At 38.8% G+C, this 22952-nt stretch overlaps 1 protein-coding gene across 1 annotated transcript in view; it reads left to right on the top strand.

Annotated features, from left to right (window-relative positions):
- Positions 1-3303: 3303 nt before the first annotated feature.
- MAPK8IP1 (mitogen-activated protein kinase 8 interacting protein 1) overlaps positions 3304-22952 on the top strand; it is a 23334-nt gene continuing 3685 nt past the window's right edge. Inside the window, exons 1-8 of the mRNA XM_015827042.1 lie at positions 3304-3579; positions 9558-9639; positions 10589-11461; positions 12645-12720; positions 16168-16340; positions 16860-16969; positions 18624-18743; positions 20520-20590. Coding sequence (XP_015682528.1) covers positions 3304-3579; positions 9558-9639; positions 10589-11461; positions 12645-12720; positions 16168-16340; positions 16860-16969; positions 18624-18743; positions 20520-20590 — 1781 coding nt within the window. The remainder of the gene's footprint in view (positions 3580-9557; positions 9640-10588; positions 11462-12644; positions 12721-16167; positions 16341-16859; positions 16970-18623; positions 18744-20519; positions 20591-22952) is intronic.

Raw genomic sequence — 22952 nt, 5'->3', positions numbered from 1 at the left:
CCTTTTCTGCATAGAATTCTCATAGTCCGATAGTAATTAATACAGTTATTAAGAAGTCAACCTGTCCTAATATCTCTCTCTATTACATGTGTATCAGTTTACCATACCCAATGTTTTCTGAGAAAAACTGAGAATAGATATTGGACATAATGTTCTTTGAATTGTGCCATCATGGGGTAGGAGTAGACAGGGCTTGTTTTGTCATAGAACATCCAGAATGGAGTTCCGGCACCTTTTTTGGATGGAACCTTGTAGGGTAGGCAAGGTGGGTTGTATAACGTGTGTGAGTTCCGGCACCTTTTTTTTTTTTTTTACAAAAAAAGCACTGAGAGTAGATGACTTGATAGATTATGTAATCACTTAAATGCAAGATTTCTCCTGAATCTGGGAAATTAAATCATCCTTTAGACAATATGTAGATTCAGTCCTTCCTTATGGTGCATTATGACATTTCCTTATTACTGAGTGTTACCTCCCTTGCATATTGGTCTAATTTTTAATAAGGTGGTAAAGAGATCACATTCTCAAGTCACCCTTTTATACTTTGGAGCCTTTAAGTCAGTCTTGACTCCTGACAACTGCCTATACAAGTCACTGCAGTTTTCTTGACAAGATTTCAGAATGGTTTTGCCACTGCTTCATTCTTAGGGCTGAGAGAAAGTGACTGGCCTAAGGTCACCCAGCTGGCTATGTGTCTAAGGCAGGACTAGAACTCATGGTCTTCTAGCTCATTGTCTTAACTACTATGCCAGACTGGCTCAAGTCACAGCACAAATGAATTCCATCCTCTACAATAGGCTTCTGCCAGGAAAATAGTCAAACCATCCAGAGATGCTACCATTGTGGTTTGTTTGATATGGTATACGAACCATGAACTTTTGGAGCAAGGTAGAGTTTCTAGTTTATGTCACATTAAGTTACAGAAGAAGCTTATGTATGCCAGCACAATGCTTGTTCATAAGAAACTGAAACAGGCGATTTAAACTTGAAAAAAAAGCATACTATTCCTATCATAGTCATGTACAAAACAATAAAATCCTTACAATTTTTAAAACATTCATAACAAATTAAAACACGTAAGCAACTAAAACCATTTTTCCCTGGTTTGAAAAATATTGTAGTCCGTGTGTCAAGTTTCTAGCTGTGAGAACATTACCAAAATAATAGATGGCCATAGAGGCCTTCGCACCTAGTAATGTAAAGTATATTTTAATATTTCCTCACTTCTGACTTAAAATATTTATAACAAACACATCCCTGTTGCTGATCCCTATGGTTCCTCTATTGGTCTCTTCTGATTTTGTGTGTGCAGCACTTGATGAATAAAGCAACTGGATTGGCTGCTCTTTCTTTATCTACAAGTGTGGCAAAAACATCTGTCAATTATAGTACCACAGTATGAATGGGGCCATTCTGGAGGAAATGAGAGTTTTCAAAGTCCTCCTTTCTTTAATCATGAAGCAATTGGTGAGGTTGCACTCATCATTTCATTACTATTTCAGTCTTAAAATAGATCACGGAGGGCCAGTTAAAACACTACAGAATTGCTGACTGAGGTTTAGAGATTGACTCTAATGCTCTTGCACAGTTCTGATAGACCACTATCTATTCTTTTCTTTATAACAATGAAGTATTGTTTCATGAGACTGATGAGGGGCTGGGGAGGGAAGAAATGTGCCTGTAAAAACCTCAAATGGTCAGTAAGTGCCGCTGTGATCCCACTTGCTATCAACCAATAAATTTTGCCTCTGATGGAAAGGATGGCCAAATGTATTCGATTTTGCATACTTTGTAACTGCTGGATATGGTCAAATTAAGACAGAAACTCCTTTTTAGCTGCGATATTGCTAATAGTCACCTTCAACTATGTTACTAAATGGGCAGGGGACAAAACGAACACAATGCCATGGGGACTCAACAGGAAAGACTTGTTGTCAGAACATGTCTGCACCATATTTAGGTGTAGATAACTCCTTGGTGCTGTGCTGATGTAACAGTAATATGAGCAGGCTTTATGGTCTCATCCAGAAATAATGTCTTACCGCAGCCCTTATGTGTCCCACTGTTTATCAGGGATATGTCCTCATAACATTGTCTTCATTTCTTTGACACCCAATTAAATTTACTAGAATAGAATAGAGCTAGAAGCGACCTTGGAGGTCTTCTAGTCCACATGAAGGTGGCTGTGAAGAAGAGCTCTGTAACCCCAACAATTGCTGGATCATGCTATGGCCATTGAGGGTTTCTAGTGTCATCTAAAGTGGATCACTATTGATGGGTCAGTATAACAGAGATGAGAACATGTTTTATGTTGCCTCCATGATGATTATCTAAAACCTATGGCCATTTCCTACTTACTGATTGATGGTGTCTTCAGTTATCTTTTGGCCACAGCTAAAGAGATATGATGCCTTTTTTCATTCCTACTATGTTGACATAAAGGAAGTTGGGTGACTCTTTTCCCACTGTTGAGTTGGCGCTAGTCACCTTTTCCTTGACTCAGTTGAAAACTATACCAGCATGAAATGTGTGATGTTCCTGTTGCTAGTCTCAGTCTTTCCTCTACTGCTTTTGTTTCAGGACACTGCAATCATCTCCAAGGTTGTGAGTAATAAAGCTTAACAGAGTTTATACATCTCTAGGGTATTGTACAGAATAAAGGAGGAAATATTACTTTGTTTGATGCAGTTAAAAAGAACTTAAACCAATCTCACTCAAAAGGTGGGGCTAAGCTTATAGCAAATCACAGCCATGCAAAAAAAAAAAAAAACCCAAGATGTTGCTAGGGCACATGTGTGCCATGGCTGGGAATGATTTTAAAAAAAAACTGCCATTGCTCCAAAAGAAATATATATACACGTGCACGCACACAAGCACACACACACACACAGAGGTCTAGCATAATATAGCAAAAAGAAACCTCCTTTATATTTAATATTTTTGTAGAGACTGATGTGCTGAAGAAGCATTCCCCTTAAGTGTGCCTTGGTCCGCATTCTAGATGCAGGTTCAGCAACTTGGCTTCGGTTTCCTTGAATTGGTGCCAATTATATAGGAGGGAGCAGGGGAAATCGAACAGATGTCCACGATGCCAAGTAGCCTTCCCACAAGAAGCCTGGACATGGTGGGGAACGGCAGCTTCTCGTCTTCGTTCCACGCGGAGCCGGATCGACGCAGTGGCCTTCGATGCCTGCCGGCTGCTGCCTCCGCTTTCAGCTGCTCTTTCTGCGGCTGCTGCTGCTGCTGAAACGCGGCGTTAGTCGCTGACCTCTCTCTTTCTGCCTCCTTGCACGACTCAGTCTCATGATCCATTGTCTCTCCCTCCCTCCCTCTCTTGTATCCTGGCAGAGCCATTTGAACCTGCAGGCCAGTAGCGTTTTGGGAGTGGGCGGAGGGGAGGCGAGTCGGCTCCAGGCGGAGATGCTTCAGCTTGATCTGATTGATGCCACCGGGGAGACGCCCGCCGAAGAAGGGACGGCGCCCGATCCCATCCAGGAGCCCCCGCCAGTAACCATGGATACCTACAGGCCGAAAAGGCCCACGACGCTCAATCTCTTCCCGCAGGTGCCTCGGACGCAGGTAAGCCCCTCCGCTTCCTTCCTTCCCTGCCTGCCATTCCTCCGGATTCGGAGAGCTCCCTCCTTGCGTCCCTTGACACACCCCCATCCCGCTGCTTTGTTTCTTAACATTTACCAAGAAAAGGCGATTTTTTTAATAAATAAAAAAAAAACCTCCCCCCCCCTTCGAGGAAGTTGGAGCCTCCTCCCTCCCTATTCCAGTTTCAGCTTCCTACTTGTTGCATAACTTGAAGGACAGAGGGTCCTCTGGTCAGATTCTGCTTTTTTTGGGGGGGAGCATTCTAGGGTGGATGTCTCATTTCTCTTCTCTTCCCACCAAATGAAGAATTAAGTAGTAGGAGAGCTTAGAGGGAAAGAAGTGGAGTCTCTGAAGAAGTAATTGCTTTTAAGAAAAAGGGTGTTGCACAGTTCAAGATGGGAGGGAGCGAGGGGGGAATTATTAGTTGCCATAAAAATGTATTGTGAATGCACTTGAAGGTCACTTGCCCCCTTGTGTTCTCTGCCATTCACAGTATGTTCCTTTGATTCAAAATGTGTTCTACATCTGAAAATTGGCAAGCTCTGGATGTGGATCAATTCTTAGTGATCAAAGGAGACAGAGACCTTGCATTAGGCTGGAGAGATACCTTTCAAGAAAAAAAAGTATACATAGATTGAGCAATGCTATGAATTCCCAATCTAGGATTCGGTTGTAGTTAATCCCTTTTTTACCTGCAATAAAATGTATAATAATGTAAGATGCAATTAATTCCTTTTTTAGAATATGCTTGTTTGTGATGCCAGCTCAGCTAATGAATGGAGGATCTATTCAGAGTGTATGTGTAACACAGTGTGAGCTGGAGAGAAATTAGCACAAGTTTGGCATGTTTAGTGAAATCCACTGTTCCTCTGACTTCAATTAGACTTTGTCTCTGATATAATGTAAAGTATTGCAATCTATGGAAGGATTTCATTTCTCAGGGCTTTAGGCTGTAAAATATTCCATGATTGTTTAACATACCTTATGGCCTTTTCATTCTGAAGCCATAGAAATAAGACAAAACTGTTTCACCATCCAGAAAGTTACCTTATGAAGTTAGGAATGTTATCTTGTCTATTTTGTGTATTTGTTTTATTTCTTTCCTAAGGGGTGAACATAAAATACTGCACAGTTGAACTTTTTGCAGAGATTATAAAGGCTAATGTAGATATCTTGGGCTGACCTAAGGGATTGTGAAGTATCCTTGACATACCAGAGTTAAAAACAAAATCACTAGGGCCAAAGGAATAATTTATCATGGAAGATAGATCTACTATACTCCTGAATTGAGCTAAAAGCTGAGAGAGTATGCTGCTGGGAGGAAACAAAGTGTGAATAAATAGGATTTGCTCAAATCTTAGGTCACCCTAGCTTGGCAGCTAAACTCAAAATGATCCTAGATGCTTAATCCTTAAAGGAAATAGAGAAAACTGTAAATCTTTGCTGCCTTGTAGAGGTCACAAGGATTTTTGAAGCCTCGGTGAGGTAACTCTATCAAAACAAAATGATGGATGTCTAGAGAAAAGACATTACAGACAGACAGCTATAAGAGGCTGATATAATAAAAAGGACCCTATAGCAACTTACCTGCCTTCCAGGTAAGAGAGAACTCCTATCATCAGTAGCCAGCATTAGTGACTGGAGCTGTAAGCCAACACTTCTAAAAGTCACTAGGTTGAGAAGGCTACCTTAAAAATAATAGATATTAATAGCTTCCATTGAGTAGAGTCTAATTCAAAAGATTCAAGGCAGTTGCATTAGTTGATGATGGGAAAGTGGAAGTGGCAAAATAGTTAAAAGTATTAAAAGTACTGCTTCCCAGGAGACTGATTTAAAGGAACTGGGAATGCTCTTCAAAGTGATACAAAATGTATGAATGGTGTTTTCTGCTAAACTGTGTGGTATAAGAGACTGCTGTCAAATCTCCCTGTTCTGTACTGTTATATTGCCCCTTCATTTGGAGCTGTGACTTTGTCAGAGCCGCATACTTTAATTATACACAAACTGCCCACCTTTTGTGTCTTTTTGTCTTCTTTCATCTATACAGCAGCGAGGAAAGTTCCACCATGGACTATTTTTAATTATATGCTGTTCTGGGATACAACTCCATTTGCTAAATAAGATTTTTCCTGTGACAATTGTTATGGAAAATGCAAAGGAGAGGGGGTGCCACTCTGTGAAGCAGATGGTGAAGACTGGGGTGGGTGGGTGGGTGGCATTGGGAACTGGTGTCAGTATGCAGTTGACAATGGAGGGTTTTAAAGTGTAGGCAGAAAAATTGTAGTCACATGGAAAGCAAAAATATTGCACATGAATATCTGAAATAGCTCAGGTGCTATTGGTTCCAGAAAAGAGTGAAGTTGAGTCAACTGTTAAGGTAGTGATTGGCAACTTTTTCAGCTACAGGATACAAATGGACTTCGGAGAGGATGTTATGGGACTCTGAAAAAGTGGCATCAAGGGGAAGACTGGGTAATGATTATAACCAGGCACAAAACCCCCTATTTCTCAGAAGGCAAGATAATGAACATGGTATCAGCTCCATCTCACCAGTGAACCTGCTAATTCCTGCAGCTCACCACCTTTTCTTTGGGCTAGTACTGTAAAGAAGCATTTTCCAAATAGAGCATTAGGCACCATTTTTATTTGTTAGGAATGTTGTTGAGACTTATAGGAGGCCCAAAGCATTTTTGGAAATAATATTGGGAAATGAAAATGAAGATGTAATAGGCAACAAAGATCTGGGCCCTGGCTGAAGGAAATGACAAACCAAGAGTTTATTAAAATCAGCTGGACTAGAGATATAATGCCATCATTATTGTTTTTAATTACATTTTTTTTAAAAGCAACCGGGGTTGCTTCACTAGTATAGACAGCCATGTGCTCCTTGCAATTTTTACTATAGGGGCCAAACTTTGTTCAATTCAGAATAAGCTTTAATGTCAAAACATCAATAAAACTTCCTATTGTCCATGGCTGGAGTTTCTAGTTTAAAAGAAAAAGAGAGAAACAATGCAATTATTGAAGAACGTCACAAGCATACTGCAGGGTGAGGAAATAAATCTTTTTCCTCACATTATATTTCTCCATCCTATGGCCAAGTTGTGCTTGGAAGAGATCTATTTTCAAATTTTCATTTAGTCACAAAGCTCACTCAGTGACCTAAAGCCACCTATTCACCCTGTTTCAGGCAATCTACCTCAAAAATCAGAGTAATATATTTGCTAGCTTTTGGCCGCTGATAGAAAATATACATAAATGTACTTTCTACTGTAACTGGTGCTATAATAATTAAGCATCTGTTGAATTAGAATCTCAGTTCTTAAAATATTTTGGGACAGTTGGGTTTTGTCGCCAATTCTGGCATTCTGAGGAGTATTACTATTTGAACCAAATATTTGAAACTGAATTTAGCTAAAATTTAGTATACATTTACAGATTTTGGAAGAGGAAATGTAATCATATCAAGGAAGAAACATAAAGAGTTAGGATCTGGGGATGAATTTTTTTACCTGAGGTGATTGGAATAATAGTAAAAAGGTGCACTGCTGTGCTTGTCAAAAAGCATAGAGAAGAAAAAAATGATTTAAAAATCGCTGGGTTTCAAACCAACAGCCTTCTGTTACCAAGACAAGAGTTATATCTGTGGTATTTCAGCACTCATGAAAAAGATACTCTAAAAACAATAAAAAATAAGGCAATAAGAAAAGGATATTTGCTTTTAACGTTCTTATATTTGCTCATTATGCCTGAACATACTTGATTTTCAGTGTTTTAATCCTTGTATATAAACAAATTCAGTTTAATGTTTGTGTACACACACACACACACACACATACACATACACACACACACACACACACACACACAGAGGAAGCCTTGCCTACAGGAAGAAAAGTGACTGGTCATTTACTTTCCTGGAAAATAAAGGTGATGCCCAACAGTAGCTACCATTCAGACTGAATATCTTGCAAGCTGCTGCAGTAGTGACTCCATCTGGACAGGATTTTCTTAAACCGGCTTAAAATCAAGACAGGACAGGAGCAGCTTAAGTTCTAAAAGCAGATATGCCCTTCAATGATCTTCCAGAATTATGTTGACTGTGCATGGTCTCAAAACACTTTCAGTGCAAGAGGGGTCTTTTGATACCCTATTACTTCACTGCAATGAAGTAGGACTAAACTGCATCCAATGAGATAACCATCTCATAAAGTAAACACTATATCATAAAAATACAGAACAGGAAAGTGAGTGCCATGCTTGAAACTTCTGATGCATTTATAACTCTTCAATTTACACTTAACCTGGCTGTAGAAAAAAAAATCTTTTTGTGGGGGAGGGGGAGAAATGAGAGGGGCAAGCCATTTTAGCAAAGTCAAAGTCTAGCAAAGTCAGCAGTATTACTGAATGCATTGGTTAAAGTTTGCTTCTGAGACCAATTCAAAGTGCTGGTTATCAATTTTAAAGCTTTGAATGGCTTGGCACCCAGGTACATATGGAATATATTTACTTATACATCAAATTTAGAACCACCCATTTCACTTATAGAGTGACTTTTTACACATAGTTTTTGCCCATTAGAGTTTTGAAGGAAAGCATATTGAGGGCTCCTACTCTACCTGTAGTGATAGAGTGTGGACTGATGATGTAACTATTTCATAGTGGTAGAGGTAGAGAGTCTGGTAGTACCAGGGTTGAGGCAGGAATAGACAGGATAAAACAACATATATAAGTAATTTACTGAGATATGCATAATACAAGACAGAAAAGTAAAGTGTATCAGAAGTGGATGAGATGTAAGGGAAGAAGTACAATGAGCTTCAGTATCTTTATATTTATTTATTTATTTATTTATTTATTTATTTACTTACTTACTTACTTACTTACACTTACTTATTTACTTATTTAATATATTATGACACCTGTCTCCCGTTGGGCAGTTATGCACAGAAATGTGAGAGTAGAACTAAATATTTATTCTAGAATGCAAATGCCATCTATCTTTAAAAGATATATATATATATTTCACAATTCTATGCATGTTTGCTGCTGTTAACTGTTAAATGTTTTAACTGCTGTTAACTGTTAAATGTTTTGTTCACCACAATTTCCAATTCATGTAATTCTTCACTCTCATAAGAAGGTATCGGTGCACTTCCCACTCTTCAGAGCAAAGATTGGCAAATGAGATAGAAATACTGGGTGGGAAGTTGTGGCATGCTAAAATGCTGATGATAAAATCTATAAAACAGTGGAGGTTGTGGATTCTCCATCTCTGGAAGTTTCTCATGGATGGTTTCATTGGTCTGCTTGAGCAGTACAGAGTTGGACTAGAGATTGGACTAAACTCCTTGTGGCCCTTCCAACTCTACAGTTGATTCGATAAGTAAATATGGAAACTGAGTAGTGCCTCATTGTTGGAGTGATGTGATGTCACTTGTAACAGTCTGGTGCTTTCCCAGTTCTTTTCCTCCTTTTTTTAAAAAAAAAAAAAAAACCCTCCAAAATACTAGCTGCACTCTGTCTTTTGACTGATAGCATTTAGTGTCCTCCATTTGGCCATATTCTGAATTAAATGAGAGACAACAGGGTAGGAGTTAAACATCTGTGTAATTCAGTTCCCCTTCATAGGAACCAACTGACTGAAGTGGCCTCAGAAAGGGAAGGCTCAGCTTTCTTGGTTTCTTTCCTTCTTGTAGCCTGCTGCATCACCTCAGTTTTTCCCTTCTCCTGTTTCTATGCTTGCTACGAGGAGGCTGCAGATGGGGAGCAACAGATGGAGGGTGTGGTGGGATCCCTCTGAATAGCCCTCTTTCCCACATGCACACTGACAATAGCTCTCTGGGTGTGTGTGTGTGTGAGAGAGAGAGAGGCCAGTGTAGGAGGAGAAGCGATGGGCCTCTTTGTGCCATGAGCCACTTTCCCTTGCAGATACAAGCCCTCTTTGTTCTTTTCTTCAGGACACTCTGAATAACAACTCTCTGGGGAAAAAGCACAGTTGGCAGGAACGAGTGTCTCGGTCATCATCCCCCCTGAAAACGGGTGAGTTCATCTCTCAGCAGAGGCAGATTTTGCTTCCCCCCTTCTGCCTGCTGGAACGGTCCCCAATGCTTGGACCTCCTCCTTATAATCTTCTAATGTCTTTTCACGTCAGCTGGCATCTTGCAAGGAGTGCTGTAGTTTTATTAATTGACTCCTTGGACTCAAGCCATTTTGAGAGCTGGCTTTTTGTGCCTTGGTTTCTTCAGGCCGGCATTTTTCTTCTTCCTTCTTTGTTTTTTTTTAACACGAGTCACATTCACAGAACAGCACTTTGGGGAATGTGATGTGCTGGAAAGAGTATGACATATTGGACTTTTAAATTCAGATGTCATACTTGAAGCTGTCATTAAGCACATCAGTCTCTCGATCTAAGGTATTTCATAGTTTTGCTGTAAGGGAAAATTACAAGTCATATCCTTTTGACTTCCTTTAGTGGAAGGATAAAAATGGTAGAAATTTCATGGATGTCATCTTCTGAGTCAGAGAGAGAGAGAGAGACAGAGATCTATAGATATGCGCGCACATGCAGTGTATCAGTTGGCACACACACCTTTCAGTTCCCAGAAACAATGAGCTTATTGGCTCCAGTTGTAAGGCATTGTTCCAAACACTGGCATTTCTAAGACAAAAGATTTTATAACCATTTTGGACTGGGAATAGAAACACTTAGGATACTCAGTGTATTTGTTACTGACTATGATTATTCTGGTAGGTCAAAGTCAAACCTGACTTGACTTTGATAGGTGGGTATTTTAATATTCAGCTGGCCACATAAGTAGGATTTATCTCTTAATCCTCTGGATGTACTCTGTGAAATGTGTAGATACAACTCCAGTGGACTTACCACTGCTTTGAATGAAGTACAAGAACTGTATCAAAACATTGTTATCTGTATCTTGTTGGTTATTTTATATGTTCCTTCCTTCTCCTTGCTTTTTACCTACTATAGGTGAGCAGACACCATCCCATGACCACATTTGCCTGAGCGATGAGGTCACTCACCAAAATAGCACAGCCTCCACCAAAGATCGGGGTACATCCACAGAGAGCCCGTGCCGGCGTACAGCTTCAACACAGATTGCATCAGCCTGCCTGGCCTCCTCTCGAGCACCTGACAAGCAGCAGGCTGTCAACCGCCTCCCATCCCAGAACCCCACTGTGGTGGTAGTAACAAGAGGACCTGAAGCTTATCGGGATCGTATTCGCTACCAGACTGATGTGAGATTGGAAGCTACTGAGGAGATTTACCTAACACCAGTACAAAAGAATTTGGACCCTCTGGAGTCTGAGAAGCCATTCATGTCACAGTCCAGTGACAACCGGATGTCCATTAGCTCTGATATAGACACTTCTGGCTACCCACAAATGACAGGAAAACCCAATTCCTCAATCAGTGAGGAGGATGAAGTGCTGGATTACTTATCTTCACCTGACAAAATGAACACACCACGGACTGTGTATAGCAGCAGTAATGGTGGCTATCGGCCTTGCCATAATTTCCAGAGGGCATCAGTGAGCTCTGATACCAGCGCCCTCTCCTACGACTCAGTCAAATACACACTGGTGGTGGATGAGGATGTACAGCTCGAACTTGTTAGTCTGAAACAGTGTTACTCAGGTTACAGTGATGAGAGTGATTCAGCCACCGTCTATGACAACTGTGTCTCCTCACCATATGAATCAGCCATTGGGGAGGAGTATGAAGAAGATGCCCTGAAACGTGATTCTGTTTGTCTCTCTGAGGATTCCACCCCCGAGGCAGACATCCACTTCTCCAAGAAGTTCCTCAATGTCTTCATGAGTGGCCGGTCACGTTCTTCCAGTGAGTGCTGGGCAAAAGTCATTTCCCACAGGCCCTAGAAAGAAGGGAAAGGGTGGGAGGAATTGAGAGCCTCATATCAGACAGAGAAAAATTTCACTTGTCAAAGGTTTGAATCCTGTTATAATAAGAGTTACGACAAGGTTGCTAGGTGTACAAAAGAAAATTCTACAAGAAGCAGCATCTTTAACTTCCAATTTGATTTCACAAAATCAAATGGCAATTTGAGTGTACAGTGCAAGAAAATAGCAAGGATGTTTCAAGTTATTTTACCATCAAGTATTGGTTGCCCAGCCCAGAATAGAATGATAACCATTCTTCTCAGGACTGGAATGGATTTTATTTTTTGCTGGCAATTTCCCTCTTTCATTACAATGCCCTTAAAACTTCTGGACATCTTTGGGCAATTTAAAATGGTTGTTCTCAACATTTTAAGTCTTGATGCTGAAAAAGCCACAGATAGAATTAAGCAGATGGTTGAGACTTAAGCACTATAACGATAGTTTCTCTAGATCGTCAATATCCAAAGAATGAATAAATCTGATGACAAGTTAGAAAGCTGAGAGGAATTGAAAATAATTATTGCATATACACTATTGTTTTTTTTTTAGATGTGCCCCTTTCTTCTGACCAAACAGGTTTACAGAAATTTGGAATATTACAAATCAAATACAGTAGGTTATCTGTGGGGATCAGAAAAGTCAAGATGCTGGTCACGACCTTATGATCAAAACCCTGCCCCTTTTTTATATGTGTTGACATCACATGTACAAAGGGGCAAGGTTTCAATCATATAGCCATGACTGCCATTTTTTGACACACCCACCCACCTTCATGAATTTCAGGGAAAGAAATGTACTCATATTCCAGATACGTCAACATTTTTTTTTAAAAAAAAACCTTGATGTGAGATCTCTTTCATTAGAAGCTATCTGTTCAGTTAAGTTATTCTCTTCATGTAGATGTTCTCCAGTGATCAAAATATATGAAGCATTTAAGTCTGCTTTTTTCTTTTTCTCTTTAGTGGATTCCTATTGGACATTAGTATTCTTTACTTTTAATATTTTGTACATTTAAAATAATTCCAGGGGATTTCTGATTAGGAAGATGGGTTCTGAATAATAGTTAACATTATTGTTTGAGGAGGAGAATGATTAGGTGGCTGTAGCATTTTCCCTCTTTTCAGGTGCTGAGTCCTTTGGGCTTTTTTCTTGCATGATCAATGGGGAAGAACAGGAGCAGACTCACCGAGCTGTTTTCAGGTAAGTTTGGGGCAGAAAACAATCCCATCATCCCAGATGACAGACTTCCCCTGCACTTCTAACCAATGATGCCTTCTTATCAAGTGATCCACAAGAATTTTACTCACAAACTGAATTAGTAGGTAGGTTTTTTTCCCTATCCTTAACACACGCACACACACACACACACCCCAGTTGCTTTAAAACACAGAAAAAGAATTTTAAAAATACACAATGACAAATGACCAAAAGAAACACATATACAAAGATATGCATCATATAATAGATGCATAGAAAATATTTCAGCTTTTGAAGGGCAGATTAAATGTGGATCACACAGAATAATGTTGGTTGAATTTTTCCATACATTAATAAAGAACCACTGCATAAATGATGGCTACTTTGTCAAGAGTGAGAGGCATCTAGAAATTTTCTAGCATTTTGGACTTGGCTTGATCTAGGATGGTGACAAATTGGCCATCAATGGACACATAGACATATACAGTATCTACATGATGTGCAAAAGAGACGATCAGCAAACAAAAAAGGGGAGGGAAAGACCAAAACACCTCCCTACCAGCAACCAACACCCAGATGAGCATAGATTAGCTCCAAGATTAATATCAGACCAAGTAAGAAGTAAAGGATCTTCCAAACAAGCTAATAGTAAACAGCCCAACCAAAGAACTTCCAAGATCACCCCCACCAACACTGACAGGGCAAGCCACTAGAATGTAATCTGAGAGCAAATCCGACTCCTTACTAGCACTGATAAAGTTACCTAGTTTGCATAATGAAACGTCTTCAAGAAAACAGCCACGCTCAGAGAGCACCAAGGACCTCTCAAAGTCATTTGTTTTTCCACCACTAAAGACTATAAGACAGTGATGGCGAACCTTTTAGAGACTGAGTGCCCAAACTGCAACCCAAAACCCACTTATGCATCGTCGAGTGCTGGGTGGGTGTGGCTCATTGGGTGGGCGTGGCTCATTGGGTGGGCGTGGCTGTGGTGGTAATGGCAGACTGGGTGGGACTAAAAAGTTCAATCAATCAATTCCAACTTTGCAAGATCTTTTTTTTCCCGCGAGAAGTTGAAATTGACTGATTGGACCTTTTTTTTTTTTGCACATGGCGGCAGAGGCCTAAAGCGAAAAGGTTTTATAAAACCCAGTTGAAGGCCTAAGACTGGGGCGACGGCACACATGCCCACAGAGAGGGCTCTGAGTGCCGCCTCTGGCACCTGTGCCATAGGTTCACCACCACTGCTATAAGACATATTTGGATAATAATATATTCAGAAGGAAGCTTAAATTTGATCCTTGTTTCCCTGAGAAACTGACAGTGGATAATCCTAGTATGGAAATTGCAGCTATTTTTTTATTTCATGGGCAAAAAAATGGCATTAATATTTTAAATCAGCTTATAGTTAATCAGTCCTTCAAAATAATTACAGCACTGTGTTGCAAAAAAAGCCTGAATTGTCTAAATTCATTAATTAATTTGTTCATGACAACATATTTTGAATAAACAGTTTGCAGCATCAAAATCCCACAAATCATTGTCATAATTGGATGAAACTTTGGTTAATTCTAAATCTACAATTCATTTTATAGACAATTGAACTGTAAGATAGTTATTGGTAATCTGTAAGCAATTTGGAGTAATGAGTTGGAATACCCTGAATTAATAAATCAATGTTTTAAATTTTATAATCTGAAGAAAAATAAAAAAAATATTATTTTATATGTGTGTTTATTGGACATCTAGGAGGACGTTTAGCAAGATTTAGTTGTCAATTTCACTATGTTGAAAATGTAATATATTGGTGTATGAGAGGCTGTTTTACACTTTCCTATTTTGATTCAGTATTAATGATTTTATAAATGTGGTGTTGGAAAGAGAAGTAAGATTTTAAAATATCAGTGGGATACTGAAATATACCAAAAATGTGGATTTATCATGCATGTGATGTTGCCAAAAAGCTCTGTTTGATGTTGCTATAAGAATTTGCTACAGCAGATCCATTTTGATCCCTATAATTATGTTGAACTTTACTTCCCATGATATGCACCCAACATGATCCATAAAAGTAAGTCAGTAAAATATTCTCTGTGATCTGGAATGGAATCCTCAAATCTTACATTAGGTTACCTAGTAAAGCACAATCAATTTTGGGTCTTGATCCTTAATTAAAGATCTTGAATTAAACATTTAAAATTTCATTCCATTTAAGCACTATACAATAAGCTGAGTATGAGGATATGTTAATAATAAAATGTAACTATTAATAATACTAATAACTTGGTCTGTTGGTTAAGGCACCAGACTAGAAAGCGGGAGACCATGAATCTCAGCCCAACCCACCTCAGAGGGTTGTTATTGTGGGGAAAATAGGAGGAGGAAGATGTGTTTATATATATTCCTTTCTGCCTGAGTATCTTTAATTATATATAATTAAAAGACCTCCCCAGCTGTAGTTCTAAGTAGGGTGTAAACAAAAAACAAAAAGATTGCTCTAATCCAGGGGTAGGCAACCTTGGCTCTTTTATGACTCGTGGACTTCAACTCCCAGAATTCTGGGAGTTGAAGTCCACGAGTCATAAAAGCGCCAAGGTTGCCTACCCCTGCTCTAATCGGTCTCTTAGTATGTTTTGGTTATTAGTACACTTAAGATTCCTTATTTGGAATAATTAATGTAGGACGGAAATTCATTCTTTGTTCTGTGCAGCCTGCATTTCCTGTTTTGTTTTGCTTTGCTATTTTTTCATATGTCTGTCTGTCTGTCTGTCTGCCTGCCTGTCTGTCTGTCTATCTATCTATCTTGTCTTTATTATTTTTACAAATAATTCAAGGTGGCAAACATATCCTTCTCCTTTTTTCCCTACAACAACTCTGGGAGGTGAGTTGGGCTGAAAGAGAATCACTGGCCCAAAGTCACCCAGCTGGCTTCCAGGGCTTAAGGCAGGACTTGAATTCATGATGTCCTGCATTCTAGCCTGATGTCTTAAGCACGAGACCAAACTGGCTTATGATAAATTATTGTACAGTATAAAAACAAAGTGAAGTCATATAACCTAAGTCTTTGGGGGAAATTATGTGGCCAATCTAAGAGATATCACACCTGCAAGTTATGCTAGTAACAATATGGCATCATAAAAATAATTTATGCAGATAAGCAGCCCTTCTAAAAAAGAGAAAATCCAATTGCTAAGCATCCTGCTCATGAAAAATCACCTTGAAATCCTCAATGCAGAATTCTTATAGCGATATACTTCTCAGGTGAGCGAGGGCTTGTGATATTAAGTCTGAAAATTTACAGTCTACTATTTATGAGTCCTTTGCTATAGAATAAAACCTTAGATGGATTTTTATGGCGGATACCGGATTCCCATAGATCCTGTTAAATATAAGACTAATATTTTATTTTTAGAGCTTTGGTTCACAAAATATGAATGGTTTTTGCCTTAGGTTTGTGCCTCGTCATGAAGATGAATTGGAGCTGGAAGTGGATGACCCTTTATTGGTGGAAGTTCAGGCAGAAGATTATTGGTATGAAGCTTATAACATGAGGACTGGTGATCGGGGGATCTTCCCTGCTTACTATGCTATTGAGGTCACCAAGGAGCCAGATCACATGACAGGTATTGATCCTATTTAGGGTTGCTACTCTGCTTCTATCTGGACCGGTCTACCCATTATCATTCTTTGATTTGAAGGCTGTTCATGCAGCCTATTCCCCTTGGATAATAGCAATGCACTGCACAAGATGCTTTCCAAAGAAAATGTTAATTAAATTAATATTCAGAATTAGAATGGAAGAAAAAGGGCATGGTTTTAATTTCTAGTTATACAAAGGCATTCAAATATACATAAACTGTATCCCATCCCCACTGCAATTGACTGGAGTAAGGAATGCTTTTATTTAAATTTAAATTTTAATTTACTGTATTGAAGGTACTGGACGTTTCTCCTTCCTTCTTTCTGTAAATCATCCCTTAATGTTACTTCCTCTTGAACCTAATTCCTCTGATCCAAATTTGTTGCCAGTCACTCAGTATTTAGTTGCCCCTAGCTTTATGAAGTAGCCCTGAAACATCATAGAAACATATGGGATTGTATCTTATTTCAGTACGGTTCTTTTTACTGTCCTTATTTTTCAGATTCATGCAAAACCAGTGATTGGGTGGATCAATTCCGGGTGAAATTCCTTGGCTCAGTCCAAGTTCCTTATCACAAAGGCAATGATGTATTGTGTGCAGCTATGCAGAAGGTACTTTTTCTCAACTCTCCCTCTCTCCATCTCCCCCTCAACCTCCTGATCCTTTATTTGGGTAAAGACAAATACATTTTTATTTAGAAAAAAATTGCTGTTCCACACCACAATATCAGAATGATGAACAGCGCCCTCCCCTCCAAAATATAATTAAAAGAAGTGGCAGGAAGAAGAGAATATAACAACCAGTGACACCCAATGGATTTGTTAATTCTGCACACTTTTATCTAAACAAAGGAGATTTCAAATTCCATTTAAAACGGGCAAGGTTCTGAGCAGAACATGTGTCTTCAGATAATTGGTTCTACTTTAGTTTCTCCTCCAGGGAAATCCTTTTGCAGGATTTGAAAGACAATGAAAATGCCAGAAGATAAAAGGAAGGAGCTTTCAGTAACAGATTTTTCCCGTTAATTTCCAGATTTAGATGGTTAGAGTTTTAAAAGCAAGCAAGGCCATCTTGAATATGGCCAAGAACCAAGCTAACAAGGAATGAAACTCATGAAGGGTTAGTACTGCATAATAACCATGATTGTTACCAGAAAATAGTCTGGCTCTAACTGCAGCTTTGTAATAGATTTGAAGAAGTGGCCTGGATTCATTTTTAAGATAAAATATTTAAATTTGACGTTTTTCTAGTCTACAACAGTAAAACTGCCCATGATAAGCAACAGTATTTTGTATATTTAATCTTGCATTTTTATACTTAAGACAATGTGATAGCATGAATATTTTAAAATATTTTAAAAGCAAATCAAGCAGGACAGACCTCTAAATATCAAAGAGCAGAATGTACCATAGAAAACTTGAATAGTATCATTTTAAATAGTTTTCAAAAGGATAAAAAAGACAGGTGCACACTTCCCCCCCACACACACCCCTTCCTAAAGGATTAGTTTTACTACTAGGATGTTGCTACATCAAAGAGTGTATTTCCATCCCCAAAAGCCATAGATAGTGAACAGAAATTCTGGATAGGTCCATATATATGTAGATTCATATAGAATAGATCCCCAAATCTGATCCTCTATGTTTTAGCTAACTGGTTAATATATACTTTTTTTAACAAAGCCAAAAAATAATAAATAAATACAGAACACAAACAAACACCAAACCAGAAAAAAGTTACCTAGTGTGGAAGTAGTATTAGTTTTCAAACTGAGGAGAAAATAAGTTAAAAGCCTGATGGAACAGAACAGCCCTTTTCCAATTTTTGACAAATAAGGTAATTTTTTTACCCACTTAAAACAGAATGATTCCTCCACTGAGCTTGAACACAGTAGGTTGGTTCTCCTCAGGTAGCCACTAACTTAGTCTTTCAAGATGGTGGGGCATAAAACAGGATGGTTTAAATGTGGGTGGTAAAGGAACAGTCGCTATTGCCAGACCAAACTTTTTTTTTTTAAAGCAACTGTCGGTGCAGAAGATGGGCCATGTGAACTCCAGAAATATTGTTGGATCCAAGAGCATGTTTAGAATGGGCCCTGTTCTTTCAGAAGGAATGTGCTTAGTCCAAACTACAGAAGGACAGGGCAGATGTGGGGAGAGTCTACTCTTGTCTACATTGGAGACAAATTGCTTTCTAAAGCAAGAGCAGGAACTTTAAGAAACATTAATGGTTGGTGGCAGTTGATCTTTTTTCTGTTGGGTACAGATTGCCACTACACGTCGCCTCACCGTGCACTTTAACCCACCCTCCAGCTGTGTCCTGGAGATCAACATGAGAGGAGTTAAGATTGCTGTGAAGAATGATGACACCAAGGATCCCAGCAAAGTGAGTTTGACTGCATGTGAAGCTCTGCTTCTTGCACGGTCCACATATCCCTGGAGGTTCCATTCTTCAGGGCCTCATTATCTCGTTTCCTGCAGGAGTATAGTGGAGAGGGAGCAGTGTTCCTGACCTTGAGTCCACACATGGATGCTATGCTCCCGGCCTGTAGATATAAAAATGGAATCGAAGGCCTCTTTGCTAAGCTCCAATAATCTTTGCAGCTTTGCTAAACCTTTCTGCTACTATTTTAAGCAGCCTTCTGAAAATCTGTATAGTAAAGCTCTTTTGATTAGCTTTTCTGCATAAGTAATTTACAAGGAGTTTTCAGGAAGAAATAGTAAGGCCCTGCTGAAACAGAACTGCTTGCCAAAGCCATTCATGGTCAATGGAACCAGGAGGAAAGGAAGGAAGGAAGGAAGGAAGGAAGGAAGGAAGGAAGGAAGGAAGGAAGGAAGGAAGGAAGGAAGGAAGGAAGGAAGGAAAGAAAGAAAGAGAGAGAAAGAAAGAAAGAAAGAGAGAGAGAGAGAGAGAGAAAGAAAGAAAGAAAGAGAAAGAAAGAGAAATAGAAAGAAAGAAAGAAAGAGAAATAGAAAGAAAGAAAGAAAGAAAGAAAGAAAGAAAGAAAGAAAGAAAGAAAGAAAGAAAGAAAGAAAGAAAGAGAAAAAAAGAAAGAAAGAAAGAAAAAGTTTGGCCAAACTTTTAAATGTATTTCTTTTCTTATAAAGCCCAAATATTAATTCCCAGTTATTTTACACTGCTTTGCACACAAGTATACTAAATTCAGTTCAGTTTAATATTATGCAGACATTTTGATCATTATCCAAATTAGATGTGTTTAAAACTGTGAAGACAAACCATATTTATTTATTCATTAGGTACATGGACTTGTATGCTGCCCACTCTCACAATTTTCGTAAGGTATAACCATATTCATTGGGGTAAATAAGCCAAGGTCTTTGTTACCACAAGGAAAAGTGTAGCCCTTCATTTATCCAGCAAATAAACTGATCCTGTTGGCCGCATATAACACAGATTTTTTTTTCCAACGGTGATTGCAATGAGAGTCCACGAAGAATGGTTGAAGGTTCGTTAGCTAGATTAATAGCCCACAATTTGTTTTGTACAACTTACGGCAGGGTATGCATCAATAGTAGCACTGACGATATTACCTAGTTTGGTAATGAAATATCTGCAAGAAAACAAGCAAGCTCAGAGACCATCAAGGACCCCTCATGTCAACCCTGAGCTACAAATATTCTATTTTATTAGTACCACATAGTGTTCCCTACTGCTATTTTTCTTACAGCAATTACTATGTGGTTGGGGTGAGGGAAAGTAGCTGATCCAAAGTCATTCAGCCAGCGTCCATGCCTAGGAAGGACTAGAAATCAGAATTGATTTCTGGTCTAGCTTTATAGATAAACTTGCTCACATTAATGGCCTACAAACTCTTCCAGATGAATCACCATACAATGCAGGGCTGGGATCCTACATAAACAGTACCTGAAATTATCACATTATTCTTTTCCTACTGCTGCCTTCCTGTCACCTAAGCCTCAAATTCCTATGTCATATGGAAGCTTTTAGTGAGAGTAGAAAACTTGGATGCAACTTTCTCTTTCACAGTTAGTAAGCTTTCGTGCAGAGCAAGCAATTGCAAATAGTTATACAGCAACCTTTCATTTTTCCTAAGCAATATCCTTAATTTTTAACAGCATTTAACTTGCTCTTTTGTTTAAGAAATGGCTGTTACATATTTAATAACTTTACCTTTTGCAGGGGAATAAATGTAGCCACTTTTTCCAGTTGAAGAATATTTCATTTTGTGGATACCACCCAAAGAACAACAAGTAAGTCAGTCCCAGAATGTAGTCTAGTTTCCTTGTCATGCTCGACATTAGAGCTAAAGATTCCACTGATTTTTGCTTTAGTAATTCCACTTATTATTTATGTACAGCTCCAAATTTGAGATAATCTTAGAAGTTTGAGGCTTTTCTGAAGTGTAATTGGTTGCATAAGAAATTATTGCCCAATAAACAACTAAAGCTATATGACTAATTTGAAATACTGTAGGTAGAATAGACATTGTGTTCCACACACTGAAATTACTGATCCTCCTTATTCTGAATAAGTTATCTATGCTTGTTCTATGGTGTTCATTATCCAGCTGTGATTCAGTCTTGTTTCTCTGAATTGTTTATTGATAATGGCTTTCTTTACTGAGTGGGTAAATATGTGCACACAACCTGCTATGTATGGTAGTTCTGTAATGCCATCTCTATTAGCTCTGATTTCTCTCATAATTAGATCTGGGTTCTGACTGAACCGTTGCATGGGTCAACAGCTTTTCTTACAAAAAGTTTTTCTTACCATTGGTTTACAGCAGACATGTCAAACTCGCGACGTCACATGACGTTGCGCAATGTATCGGGACGGTTTTGCCATTGCCGGCAATGGGGTGGGCGTGGCTTCCAGATGATGCGTCCGGCCCACGGGCCGGCAGTTTGACACCCCTGGTTTACAGTTTTCTGAAGGAAGGCACGGTAGCTATTATCAGGCAGTGATTAGACTACTCATGAAAAAGCAAAGCCAAAATTCTAGTCTATGTTAACAATGTTAACTATGTCTAATCTATTACGAGCAAAATTCGAAACTGACTTCTTAAACTCAGGTACTTCTTGTTTGTTTAAAAGACTTTATAGCTGCTCATATTGTAACCATAACTCTGGGTGACTCACAAAACAATAAAAACAACACACACACAAAAGCCTCTTAAATGATCACAATAAAAACTCATGGTGCTATAAAGCAACACTCTCCCAACATCAGCATATCATCTTGCTGGGCTTCAGCCTCAAGACTGATTATGGGAAGAGTCAATTGTTCAAGGCCTTCAAAACACAAGGAGGATATATGAATTATTTGGACTGTATGCTGATTATTTAAATCCATTCCAATATGGCTTCATGCTTGATAGAAACAACCTTGAAGGCATACAGTAGATGGATGATCTACATGCAATGAATGCATAGTCATCTGTAGGAGTGGGGGAATGTCAAAATAAGATAAGATAAGATAACCTTTATTGTCATTTTTTTACTGTGGGCACAACGGCACACATCAAAAATGAAATTTAGTAATGTAATGTAACATACAAGATGCTGGCAGTTCTGTCCTGATAGAAACACCACCCTTTTGCATGCATGCCATATTGACACACAAAAGGGACAGGGTTTGGATTGCAACCCCATACAATCATCTTATATCATAAATCTTATATCAACTCATGTGCTATTGAGTAGATTTTTTTTCAAAATAGATGATTGCTGAACTGTATGTGGAATCCAAAATATTAGAGTGATTTCAATTTTGCCTATTTTAGAAAGTTGAATTTGAGGGTTTGTGACTCACACTCCAGCCTGTGTGTTACCAAAAGATACCATCTCCTTAATCACATTTAACATCAATAAGAAACTGCTAGAAGAAGACATTTCAATTGCAGTGTCATTAGTCTGCAAACAGCACAGCGCTCTGCTAATATTGCATCTGCTATCCCAGAGAATCTTCAAATGGTTAATGGGCGGACTGGGATGCAACTGAAGAAACTGAGGCATAATCCAGAGGAGTTGGAAGTTTGGATTTGTTGCTGACTATGGAATTAGAGGTGTTCTACCAATTTTGGTTGATTTTTCATTTGTCTTGGAAAAGCAGACCTAGGACTACTCCTCATGAGTGTGTTGACATGCTACTCTCATTGTTGAATTCGAAGAAATTTTGGTAGAATGCGTTGTGCTGTCCTAATTCTGCCTTAGAAATGAGGCTGTCGAGTGGTATTCTTACATTTTGAATATTGGATAAATTAAGAAAGCAATTGGTAGATTATTTAGATTTTGTTTCCCCTCCCGCACTTGTAACCACATTTCAAGTTGCCCAACTGACAGAAGTGTAGAGATGCTCACACCCATCACCATAGAATTAGACTATTTCTGAATATGCTATCCCGTGCTGTTTAAATATAAGCATATCGTAGTATACCACTTTTGTACCAGCTAAATTAGTTGCTGGCATTGTTGTTTTAACTGCTGAGAATAGAGAATACTTGAAGGAACTTGCCAATGTTGAAAGATAAATAGTTGGAGTTTCTTATTTCTCACCTGACTTTAAGCTAAGTTTGGTTACCAAGCTTTAGAGATAGGCACCTAACCCTAACCC

Source organism: Protobothrops mucrosquamatus, unplaced genomic scaffold, assembly GCF_001527695.2.
Source record: "Protobothrops mucrosquamatus isolate PMUCROS unplaced genomic scaffold, P.Mucros_1.0 scaffold3457, whole genome shotgun sequence".
Classification (NCBI taxonomy): domain Eukaryota; kingdom Metazoa; phylum Chordata; class Lepidosauria; order Squamata; family Viperidae; genus Protobothrops; species Protobothrops mucrosquamatus.
This window is presented reverse-complemented; position numbering and strand designations above follow the sequence as displayed.